This window comes from Aspergillus fijiensis, assembly GCF_003184825.1.
Source record: "Aspergillus fijiensis CBS 313.89 unplaced genomic scaffold BO72scaffold_19, whole genome shotgun sequence".
Classification (NCBI taxonomy): Eukaryota; Fungi; Ascomycota; class Eurotiomycetes; order Eurotiales; family Aspergillaceae; genus Aspergillus; species Aspergillus fijiensis.
Window position 1 is genome coordinate 378,330 of NW_024468995.1, and position 12,002 is coordinate 390,331.

A 12,002-nucleotide genomic window follows, 5' to 3' on the forward strand; every position below is an offset into this window, starting at 1 on the left:
AGATCTATTTATATATCCATCACAGAATTGAATGTATGCCGCTTGTTCGGGACCAGAAGCAAGAGTGGTCGTAGCCACCCTGCTACACACGCAGCATGTCCAAAATAGGGTTGAGTGCAAAAATCACCATCACAATCATACTTTCTTCGAAAACCTATTAGAAGACTAGAATAGAACCAACCAAAGAGAATCCGTTCCACGACATCCCTTGTGAATGTAAGCAAAGTAGGTAATTCCTCGACGCCGACCCCTCCTCCACCGCGCATATGAAAAGCCCAAGCCCCGCCCCGCAAAGCTACTAAATTCCTCTCGACTCTCGCACAATCGCACAATGTCTACTCCAGGACTTAGGTTGAGCTTACAAGACCAAAGTCTCCCCGAAGACGGACGGGCCTTCGTGCGCGCTGTGGTAAAGCTTCTGGCCGACACCCGTGGGATTCAACTGGAGGAATGCAGCATTCAAGAACGACAGCCCAGCTCGACCCTCTGGTACCTGACTTGCCAACCACCGACCATCCCTCTTGACTCCGATACTTTGATTATCTCCACTCCTGATGACTTTCTCACCCATCTCGCCGTCGAGCTCGACGCCCGCGGCCGTTCTGCAGACGCATCGACCCTACGATATGTCCTCGACCTGTGCCACACCGAGACCGAGCGCGGGGGGTTGGGATTCCCCGATTCCCCAGTTGTCGACTGGTCGCTCAATCAGACACAGCGACAGGGGCTGCAGGGCCTCCTAGAGGCCTGGCTTGAATCGCTGAACTCCGCCGAAAGGGCCCGAGATCTGCCCTCTCCCCTGTCCGTCAAAGCCTCGTCCACGCGACCCATGACGCTGGCGGAAAAGATCCTGGCGCACCACGCCTTCTCGCTGCCGTCAGCCGAAGGCTTGAAAGGGGGTGACTTTATCCGTGTCACGGTCGACTGGATCATTGCCAGTGAGCTATCATGGGTGGTAGGTTGCTTCTTTATCCTCTCCCCTGCCCCGAGCCCTATCCTCACAGGGTCAAGTGGAGATCGGCAGTTCGCAGAGCAGCTGATCCGGCCAAACCCACAATCCTCTAGGGCATGAAACACAGTATGACCAGCATCGGGGAAGAGCCGACGGTTTGGCGAAATGACCGGTTCTGGCTGGCGGGCGATCACACGGTGGATCCCCGGACGTACCACCAACCGCGGGTCCGGGAGTTGATTGATGGCATGCACGATGCGAAGACGAGGTTCAAGATGACGGAGAACCAAGGCTCAAATGTTTGCTGCCTGTCTGCTCTGCCTGAGGATTGTGGCGTGGCTGACGGCAACCCTCCTGTCTCTAGTTTACGATCCTGCATACGGAGTTTGTGCGCGAGCGAGCCGAGCCGGGAATGCTCGTCCTGGGCTCAGACTCACACACCTGTTCTGCAGGCGCCGTCAGTTCCCTCGCTATCGGACTCGGCGCGGCGGATGTGATGGCGGCGCTGGCCACCGGGGAGACCTGGATCAAGACCCCGGAGTCGATCCGCGTGGAGTTCGTGGGCGCACCGGCGTGGTATATTCGGGGCAAGGACGTGATCCTCTACATTTTGAAAACCCTCAAGCGCAACACCCATGCCGCGGATCGGATTGTGGAGTTCGGGGGGCCGGGGGCGCGCTATCTGTCCTGCGACGCTCGGTTCGCCATCTGTAACATGTGCACCGTAAGGCCTTCTGGGTATCTAGCTCTGTGTGCGTGTCCAGTGACTAACGCAAAGAGAGGGAAATCATAGGAACTCGGTGCCATTACGGGCCTCTTCGTCCCGGACGAGGTCACCAGCCAATTCATCTCGGATCGGCCCCAGGCCCGCTACAGAACACAGTCGCTGTACTTTCAACCGGACGCTGATGCTTCTTATGCTGCAACCTTCCGAATCAATCTGGAGGAGGTCGAATCCTTCATTGCCCTCTACCCGTCCCCGGACAACGTCGTGCCCGTGACGGAGAAGCTTGACATGCGCTTCGAGGGCTGCTTCATCGGCGCGTGCACTACCACCGAGGAAGATCTAATTCTGGGCGCCTTGGTCCTGGAAGCAGGCCTGCAGAAGGGGCTGCCGCTAGCCCGCGGGAAACGGATGGTGGTCCCCGGCAGTCTACCGATCGTGAGCAACCTGCGCGCTTTGGGGCTGTTGGATATCTATGCCCAGGCTGGGTTTACACTGCCCGCCGTGAGCTGCAGTCTGTGCCTGGGGATGGGGGCTGACCGCGCGGGGTCGGGCGAAAATTGGCTGTCGTCGCAGAACCGTAATTTCAAGAACCGAATGGGTCCAGGTGCGTCTTCGTTTCTCGGGACAAGGAGAAGTAAACAAGCTGATAATGTCTGACCTGACCTTACATTACAGGTTCTACCGGCCATATTTGCTCCGCTGCCGTCGTCGCTGCCTCGTCTTTCGGCATGCAGTTGACCGACCCTCGTCCTCTCCTTCGTCAGGTGTCGGTCGAGAGGTATCAGACCTTACTCGCCAGCTGTCGACGCATGAAGGCCGAGCCGCGGGGGAAATTGCGCGAGCGTCTCAAGGCTAGCACAAACCCAGTCGTCTCACCCCCGATGCCCCCCGTGGTCGAGCCCTACTTGTCCGTTCGCAAGACTACTACTCCGTCGACAACGACGTCCATCCCAGGGCTGGAACAAGAGAAGCCGCACAGCGCACCAGCGCAAGTCATACGCAGCGGGGTCTCGAGGTTGGGGGATTTCGTAGATACTGACGCGGTAGGTTCGCGTTTGCGCGAGAGGACGAAAAGGCTATGGCTAACGGAGCATGGACCAGATCATCCCTGCAGCATTCATTCTGGAGAGTCCGACCGACGTCCTGCTCGGGAGTCATTGCTTGGAGCTGACTCACCCCGAGTTTCGCGACCAGGTTCGCGCTGGTCTGGATGTCGTCGTCGCCGGGAAAGCGTTTGGCTGTGGTTCGTCGCGAGAAGAGGCGCCACGAGCGTTGAAAGGTACGTCTTGCGAGATCGATGGAGTAGAGGGAAACAGAAGGCATTGGCTCTAACGGATGTGATGTTGCAGGTCTCGGGGTGAAATGTGTGATTGCACGATCGTTCTCCTTCATCTATGGACGCAACCAGCCCACCATCGGCCTCCTCGGCCTCACCATCACCGACGACGACTTCTACGCGGCGGCTCAGACCGGGGTGGCGATTGAGATTGACCTGCCCCGTCGACAGGTCACCGTGAGTGACCGATCGTACCCGTTTGTGTTGGACGAGATGGAGCTGGCCTTGATCCAGCGACAAGGGCTGGCGGCGGCGTACAAGATTTTTGGCAAGACTGTTTTCCAGTCTCTCTGTAACGACCCTGGGTCGGGGACAGTGCCAGCCTCTGCACTGGCCGAGATGCATCTTGGACGCCGTCAGGCTGAAAACAGAGTCAATCAGGAGGTGCTGGCATGGTGAAGTCAATCTCCTCTATATCTGTTGCTTAGCTCGGTCTCTCAATTTATTATTCGCCATGTCAACAACAATGGAAGCCGTGAGCGAGGAACCATCTGTGTAGATTTGAGGTATCTGAAACCAATCCCTGGCTGCGTGCAACGTTTGATCAATGCCACTTTGTTCCGTACATATCCATAGACGCCAATATAAACCAGACCCAACGAGAATGTGCGTTGTGAACCGACTCTGTCTCCACATCTTCAATTCCAATCCGTCATTGTAACTCAAGTAATCGTTTCATCTCATATGAAGCAAATAGAGGACCTCGGTATAATTCGTGCTCGTAATGTTCGTAATCGTCCGGCGATATCGTGTTCGATGCGACAAGACAAGGTCTCGTTCTATCTGTTGGTAGGCGTCCATCAGCGAGATCTGCTCGGTGGGTGTCGCACAATGAGACCGTGAGGCTTGATACCTTGGAAAGTTCTAGACGTCCCTTACCCCCATCCCCCGATGGCCCTTCTCCATGCCCTGCAGAGCATGGAACATATCCTCCCGGTTCCGCAGTCGGACCTCTCGCATGTATGAGGCCTGCTCCGGGGTCATCCCCGGCAACCCAGGCCCGTCGAAGCTGTCGCCGCCGTACAGTCGAGCCAAGGCGTATCCTATGAAGACAAACACCACACATCCGCAGATGACGAGAAAGACAATCAACTCGTGTGACGGATTCCACCCCATCGTGAATTTCTGCTACACTCTGCCAGTGTGGTCGTGTAGTGTGGGAGAGAGCTTTGGACCTGCCGAACGGATGTGGTGGGGGTTAGCCGGACACACGCTCCTTTGATATGATATATTCCCATGCCTATGATACTGCGTCCCATGTACAAATCTATTTTCATCGCGAGGACAGTCTTTCCCCATTGGTTGCCATCGGGTCTGCAAACCTGCTGATGCATATACGACTCCGGCGGCGATATGCATGTCAAGGCTTGGTTCTGCTGCGTGCGGGGTTGTGATTGGGGAGATTTTCTTCTCATCAGCGACCGTGACGTCATTAGCGAACCGGCCAATCAAATGCTGCAGATACCCCTGGCTCGTTTCTCGGCATTGTTTACTGAGTGGCAGGTAAGTGCTATTCATAGGCCCTGCATCCGGCTGGTCTCTTCCTCATCTTGCTCGCAACGGGTGTGTCGAGTCATGAAACATTGGCTGGCCTTGACAGAATTCGTCTCCTCGCTTTTGTTCGTATGGCCTGGGACGCAGCAGAGCCACTTCGCCTGTCTTTGCAATCACAAACTTTTGTGACACGTGCAGAGCGAAGTGGGTCGGGTATCTCACGCATCAAGACACTCTATCTACGATAACGGGGAGTTATTCACAATGACAGCGAACATCTAGACAGGTGGAGAAGAGAAAGAAGGGGGGTAGGGGTAGGGGGAGAAGAAGAAGAGGTGGGGCGGTGGTCTCATCGACCAAATCCAAGAAAAGGCTGACAGGTCCAAACCACTCAACATTCTAGACCGAACGACGCGACGAGCCTAGACTAAGTCCGGAGTAGTGAGGAGAGGATTTTAGGCTGTCAATCAGTGTCACGCTCTGACTCCGTAGCGCGCGCCACGCGCCGCCGCTCCGACGCTCACTCCTCCACACTCTCCTCGGCACTGTTTTAGATCCGGTCTTGAGTTTCCAACGGTAGAGGCACAGTTGAATCTCGATCTACATAGCATATATTTATTCCACTATGATTCGTCGTTGAGTGAATGCCGCGACGGGGGTACCTGGGCTAGCGATCCGGCCAGTGGGTGGATTGGTGGGTTGGAGTTAGGGCACGATTGCACATGGGGTGCCCCTGACGAGCCTGGCGAACCTCTCTCTTCTCCATCAGGTCGACCTATAACCATCTTTCTCTTCTTTTCTGGTCTTCTGTTTGTTAGAACTGGTTCCCACTCTCTTCCTACTCATCACTATCCTTCAGTCAGTCGGTCATTCTCTCTTTCCTCCCAAAGAAGCACTTTCATTGTACTACACGCTTCAGCGTCATTCACTCGTTTCACGAACTCTCCTCTTCACGCCACTCGCTTTGCCCTAAGCCACGCTCGATCTACAGTCCACAGTGAACACCATGTCGACAAACAACACCACGACCGACACCAGCACCTTTGTGTGCACCCTCCAGACATGCAGTCTCGACTATGCCATGATCCACTACATCCCCTCGCTGGCCGGGAACGCGCTCTTCCTGGGGCTCTTCTGCGTGGCAGCAGTGATTCATCTGTTCTTGGGGGTGTGGCACCGCACCACCAGCTACCTGGTGGCGGTGATGGGGGGGCTGCTGCTGGAGATCATTGGCTATGCGGGGCGCATCAGCCTGCACGACGACCCCTTTTCCTTCAACGCCTTCCTGCAGTACCTGATCTGCCTCACCCTAGCGCCCGCCTTCATCTGCGCCGCAATCTACCTGTGCTTCGGCCGCGTGGTGATCGAGTACGACGCCCGGTGCTCGCGCCTCGCGCCCGCCACGTACTCGAAGGTCTTCATCGCCTGCGATCTCGTGTGTCTGATCCTGCAGTCTGCCGGGGGCGCCATCACCTCCACCGCCGGCACAAACAACACCAGCCTCAGAGACCTCGGCATCGACATCATGATCGCCGGGTTGGCGTGCCAGGTCGTCTCGTTGGTAGCCTTCATGGCGTTGGCAGGCGACTTCGCTCTCCGACTGCGCCGGCACCAGGGCCAGGGGTCCGCCTCGCTGCTGCCCGTGGACTGGCACGCTGGCTGGAAATGGAGGGGGTTTCTGATCGGTTCGTTTGCTTGCCTTGCTCCTCTCCCATACACCTAGCCACCAACTAAGCTTCTTGCAGGTCTGGTCGTCGCAACCACAACTATCTTCATTCGCTCGTGTTTCCGCGTTGCCGAACTGAAGGGGGGATTCGGGAGCGCCCTCGCAAACGACCAGGTAGCGTTCATGATCCTCGAAGGTGTGATGATGATCCTGGCCTGCGGCGCCATGACGGCGTTTCATCCCGGACTGGTCTTTTCGCGTGAGCGCTGGAATGCCTCCGCGCAGCAGCAGCTGAAGTTGCATCAGGTCGAGAGTCGCTCCAGTCAGATAGAGATGATACAGCGCTCGGGTGTATAGTCCCTTCTCTTTAGTTTGGTGGACTGTGCTAGGAAGGTTTGAAAATGATGGATTTAATGATGTCTCAAGACACCACCGCGTCTGTAACTCTATGTCCTCTATCGTAGGATCCTCTCCCAACACCTCCCACACTCCACTCCGCATCTCAGCCATCAGCCATCAGTCCCGCCGACGCACACGCAGACAGAGCTGTGCACTCGGCCTCGCCGTGCCAACCTGCACCTCCTTCTCCGGCCCCTGATCGATCGGCTCCACCTCGTAGTGCCGCACCAGATACGCCAGCATGAGCTTCATCGTCTGGGCCGCGAAGAACCGTCCCGGGCAGGCATGCCGCCCGTGCCCAAACACCAAGAAAGCATCGGTCGTCGTCGCGATCGACAGCGCTTTCTTGCGGTTCTCCTCCGAATCACTAAATCGAAAGGGATGGAAGGTCAATGGATCGGCGTAGTTGAGCGGGTCGCGGTGGATGGCATGCGCCAGCACACACACGCGCACGCCCTGCGGGAGATGCAGCAGCCCCTGGTCAAAGTCCAGTCCCGCGGCTGGCGCCACCATGCGCGGCACCGCGATATACGAGAGGTCTGAGACGCGCATCGATTCCCGGATCGTCGAGTCCACTCGCATCAGTCGGTCCAGGCCGGCTTTGGTCCATTGGTCTGGCTGGGGGTGTTGCTGAGGCTGTGGCTGGGGCAATGCGTTCTCTTCGCGCCAGACGCGCTCGCATTCCTCGCGGAGCTGCGCCACGAAGGTCGCGCAATCCGGGGCAGAGTACAGGTCGATCACCGTGTGGGTGATGGACATGGCCATGGTTTCGATGGCCACGAAATTCAGCATCAGCAGGCGCTGCGTGATCAGCCGCGGGTCGATCTCGCGCGGGTCGTTGCGTTTCACGCACTCATCGAGGAGCCATTGGAGTCCGTCAACCTGTAGAAGCGGTCAATTTCCGAGGACTGTGCTTAGAACCAAAAGCCAATAGAGACTCCTTGAGACTGGAGACATTGGAGGAGAGCCACGAACCGGTGCCTTCCAGGCGGGATCCTGCGCGAGGGTCTTCTGCAGCCGATCCTGCACCACCGGCATACATATGTCCACGCAGATCTGGAGATTCTTGCGATTGCAATACGTGATGAGTGGGGCGAGGAGCGGACGCAGCCACCGCGGCAATAGGCGGATGATGATTCCTGCGCGCCCAACGCCCTCAGAATACTGGCGCGAGTGGTGCAGGAAGGCCTCGTTGCGGCAGATGTCCGGGCCGGCGAAGACGCGATTGGCCACGCGGGTGACGATCTGCGTGCATGTCTCGAATACCTTCACCTTGACCTCAGTGGATGCCGTGTGCCGCGTGCCCCAGTAATGCCGGAAGCTGCGGTCGACCTCATCTGCCATGATGGGCAGCACCAGCGGCAGCTGGCGCGTCAGCTGCCGGCGCACCAGGTCAAACTGGAGGGGCACCTGTACCGCGTGCCATCCTAGCGGGCCCTGGGTGTAGTAGTGCTGCAGTTGATCGGCATGGATGATCTCATGGTCCAGCTCTCGGTCCGATTTGGCCAGCAGCTCGCGCATGCTGCTCGGTGGCAGGACGACCCAGGGTGCTTCCGCAATGGTGGGCAGCACGAACGCCCGGCCCTGTTTGGAGTACTGTGCACGTCAGTGGGATGGGATGGAAGGTGTGAAAGAGAGGTCGAGCGAGGGGAACCGACCAACCTTCTCATAACCTTCCTCCAGCATCTGCCGAATGCCGCGGATGGTGCGCAGCGAGGCCCGGAATCTGGAAAACCACTCGACGCGAACGCCTACCCATGGCTGCTTCTTCCAGAACTGACGATGCTCGCGTGAGTCTGCCAGCACCAGTTGGTGGAAAAGGAGGACGACGGTGATGCCGATGGCTGCGTGCAGCAACAGTCTCGGTTCTCCCGCGAGGAGTAGTTCAGGCAGCATACTGTAGGAGCATGCACACGAAGCCTGTGTCAATTGATTGTTGCGAGAATTCAATATGTTTTGCCGGTCGTCTTTGCGACGAACACTTTAAGGGTTCGAGAGAGGGTGGGGGGAAGAGGTCCCATGCAGAGCATTATCAGCACGAGGCGATAAAAGGGCTGGCAACTTCAGGGTAGTTCTTGCCAGAGTAACTGATGGCTGGACCACCGGTCTTGTTCCTGGAATTCCATGCACGAAGAGTTCTAGGCATTTTTATGTTAAGCTACTGTGGTATATTCCTTTGTTTCCTGTGAGCAGACAATGGTGAATCCACGCTACGACTTGGATATATATTTTGAACTTGACTACAGCTCCGGGTTCATGTAAACCATCCGAAACAAAACAAGGGGTCTGTCTTCTACGACATAGACACTACCACGATGGTATATACCAGATTCGGTGCTCACAATTATTTACCAGGTCCTAAATGGTCTGGTTCTACGAGGCCTGTAGTGGCGGGTGGTAGTTATCGCGCCCGCCAAAGGCCATTCCGAGCGACTCATGGACAGGAGAGGCAAGGAAAAGTGAGAGATGAAAGACGAAAGATAAGAATCAAAGAATGAAAAAGGCCCAAACCTAAGAGGACAGCATTCGTCACTGCTCTGATTTCTTTTACGCCGCTTATTGCGACCTGATAACGTGCAGCCTGCAGGATGCATGACTCAGCCCTCGACGAGCAACGCAGGCTACATCCGAGAGCCGTCGCTGACTAAGGCAACCATCCACCCTCATTCCAGCCACAGCCAAGTGAAGAGAACCAGATAGTGAGGCTGAAATAGGCTGTGAATGCAGAGGGGTCGGACGGAGAGCCAAATAGCAGCAAAACAGACAAGAAGACATGAAAAGTGGGGAACCATGTTGCCTTCCACCATGTGGCGGCGTGACCAGATGGGCCCTAAGTCGAGGCTTCAAGCGTTCGGGTCCAGCTCCACCATAAGGCTGTTTCGCAGCGAGCGCAGATCCTCTGAGCGATGGTACACTCTGGGTAATATAGGTAGATCAATGCCCTGCTCATGGATAATGGTGTCAACAATCTTTCCACGTTCAGTCGCGGAAAGTTCACCTCTCTTGTCGTCGACTCCGTTTTCTCACGGGCAGCACATCTGACAAATCGAGCGCACGCACGAGTCATCAGCACCAGCATCAGAGGGGTCTCTCCGTATGCTTCCTCCTCTCCTCGATCCTCAAGCCGTTCTTCGACACCCAGTAAGTAATAGTAAGTAATTTCCTCACTCACCCACAAACATCATGACCCCAGAAAACCGTGCTCTCCAATCCCCGGAGAATGAGACGGAGACGAGAGTCCTCGTCGACGTCCCAAGAGCAACAACCCACGAAGAGGAGTTCCAAAGCATCTGCGCCGAGGTACTCAGCATCGAGCTCGACAAGCTAGATGCGTCGCAATCATTCATCGGACTGGGCGGGGACTCCATAGCCGCCATCAACCTGATTGCGCGCTGCGAGGAGCGAGGAATGGAGGTCCAGACGGGCGCAATAATCAATGCCATCAGCATTACTGAGCTCTTCTCGACCGTGAAAGTACGACCGTCGCGAGAAAATGCACAACCCAGGGCTCCGATGCCCACGAGGGCCTCTCGACTCGAGGAAGCCGAATCCGAACCCTTCAGCCTGTGGCAGGACTACAGCCAGGCAAGTCCCGACGAGCGACCCCTACTTCTGGGGCGGATTGCGACGCAATGCGGGATCGAAGTTGATATGATCGAAGATGTGTATTCCTGCACCCCATTGCAGGAAGGTCTGGTGGCCATCACGGCTCGTAAACCCGCGGCCTACGTCGACCGCCGCGCATTTACCCTGGCATCCACCATCGACCTCGAGCGGTTCCAAGCGGCCTGGGAGACCTTGATCGCCAGAACCGCCGTTCTGCGCACCCGCATCTGTATGGGCCCGAGCGGCCGGTCGTTGCAGGTGGTGAGTCGCCAACACGTCCCATGGCGACATGGCACCACCTTGAAAAGCTATCTGGCGGAGGATCGCAAAGAAGGAATGCAGATTGGGCAGCCCCTGGCCCGGTGGGGTCTTATCCCCAGATCGGACGACACGAAGGGCGAGGAGGCGATCTTTGTGTGGACCGCGCACCACAGTGTCTACGATGGATGGAGCGCAACCCTCCTCTACCGCCGTCTCGCCGCCATCTACTTCCACAACCAGCTGCCCCTCTCAATCCCTTACACGCGCTTCGTGCGCTACTTAGAAGGTAAAGATCCGGTCCTCGCCGCCAACTATTGGCACGGCCAACTGCAGGGGGAGAATCCGATGGCGCACTGGCCGGAGCTGCCCACCCCCAACTACCAGCCCAGTCCCCGGAGTCAATTCAGGGGTGAGATCTCGATGCGCGACGGGGCCGAACAGGGCGTGGTCATGATGTCGCATATCCTACGCGCCGCCTGGGCGCTCGTTCTGGCCCAGTATACTGGCCAGAACGATATCATCTTCGCGGCCACCCTGTCGGGGCGAAATGCCCCTGTCTCGCAGGTCGCCGAGATCGCCGCCCCCCTGATCACCACCGTCCCCGTGCGCATCCGCATTGATCGCACGCAGACTGTAGGGGGATTTCTGCAGGCCGTGCAGCGTCACGCGACGGAGATGATCGAGTATGAGCATACCGGACTGCAGAAGATAAAGACCATGCTACCAGAATTGAGCGGGGCCTTGGACCTCCAGAACTTGTTGGTCATTCAGCCCGCCTCCGAACGCGACGTCTACCAGGCCTTCCCGGGACTGAGCCCGGTGTCGCTGCCCCTGGAGGACTTTGACAGCTACGCCGTCAACGTGGAGTGCACTCTGGGGCGCCAGGCCGTAGCGGTGGAGGTCATGTACGATGACGAGGTGATCGCCCCCGCGGACCTGGCCAAAGTTATGGACCAGTTCTCCTTCTTGGTGAAGGAGCTCAGCCGTCCGTCGGCTCGGGATCGGCTCTTGCAGGACGCCGTGAGAATCTCTTCATCCGACCAGCAGCAGCTGCTAGAGTGGAACACTACCGTGCCCGGATCGGTAGACCGGTGTATTCACGACCTGGTCGCGGAACAGGTGCAGTTGCGGCCGACGGCCCTCGCGGTCGACGCATGGGATGGCCAGTGGCAGTATGCCAATTTAGCAAGCCAGAGTATCGCCCTAGCCCAGTACCTGGTCGGCATGGGTGTCGGCCCCGAGCAGCCGGTAGGACTGTGTATGAACAAGTCCAAGTGGGCGATCTTGGCCATGTTGGCCATTCTCCAGGCCGGCGCTGCAGTCCTGCCCTTATCGGTGCGTAGCCCACTGCCTCGCTTGCGGAATATTGTTCAGGACGCTGGCCCGCGCGTGATTCTCATCGACCAGAGCCAGCAAGACCGGCTGGATAACGACGGCTTGAACACGCTTGTTATTGATGCCGTGCTGATAGCGAGCCTGAGCCCCAATACAGAACCGCCACACACCGGCGTTACGCCACAGAATACAGCATGGGTGGTATATACGTCAGGGAGTACAGGTA

At 57.3% G+C, this 12,002-nt stretch overlaps 4 protein-coding genes across 4 annotated transcripts; 2 read left to right on the forward strand and 2 right to left on the reverse strand.

The window, feature by feature from the left end:
* Positions 1-210: 210 nt before the first annotated feature.
* Positions 211-3,414, forward strand: acoC (aconitase family protein; the record flags this gene model as incomplete). The annotated part of the gene is made up of 8 exons (XM_040947409.1): positions 211-699; positions 778-955; positions 1,066-1,251; positions 1,317-1,676; positions 1,746-2,283; positions 2,355-2,722; positions 2,781-2,958; positions 3,029-3,414. Exons 1-8 carry the CDS (start codon positions 332-334, stop codon positions 3,412-3,414), a joined length of 2,562 nt encoding a protein of 853 aa, XP_040802056.1. The 5' UTR covers positions 211-331.
* An 11-nt stretch (positions 3,415-3,425) lies between these two features.
* BO72DRAFT_447482 (uncharacterized protein) lies at positions 3,426-4,350 on the reverse strand. The gene is made up of 2 exons (XM_040944551.1): positions 3,869-4,350; positions 3,426-3,798 (listed from the first exon to the last, which is right to left on the reverse strand). Exon 1 carries the CDS (start codon positions 4,129-4,131, stop codon positions 3,880-3,882), a length of 252 nt encoding a protein of 83 aa, XP_040802057.1. The 5' UTR covers positions 4,132-4,350; the 3' UTR covers positions 3,426-3,798; positions 3,869-3,879.
* A 1,165-nt stretch (positions 4,351-5,515) lies between these two features.
* Positions 5,516-6,532, forward strand: BO72DRAFT_495582 (RTA1 domain-containing protein; the record flags this gene model as incomplete). The annotated part of the gene is made up of 2 exons (XM_040948557.1): positions 5,516-6,194; positions 6,255-6,532. The coding sequence occupies 2 exons, from the start codon at positions 5,516-5,518 to the stop codon at positions 6,530-6,532; spliced, it is 957 nt and encodes a 318-aa protein (XP_040802058.1).
* An 89-nt stretch (positions 6,533-6,621) lies between these two features.
* On the reverse strand, positions 6,622-8,470 carry BO72DRAFT_476998 (cytochrome P450; the record flags this gene model as incomplete). The annotated part of the gene is made up of 3 exons (XM_040947410.1): positions 6,622-7,456; positions 7,550-8,170; positions 8,237-8,470. 3 exons carry the CDS (start codon positions 8,468-8,470, stop codon positions 6,692-6,694), a joined length of 1,620 nt encoding a protein of 539 aa, XP_040802059.1. The 3' UTR covers positions 6,622-6,691.
* Positions 8,471-12,002: the final 3,532 nt, after the last annotated feature.

What these genes read in the sequence shown, in the direction of transcription:
- BO72DRAFT_447482 (XM_040944551.1), bottom strand. Translation starts at nt 4,131, where the DNA reads ATGGGGTGGAATCCGTCACACGAGTTGATTGTCTTTCTCGTCATCTGC.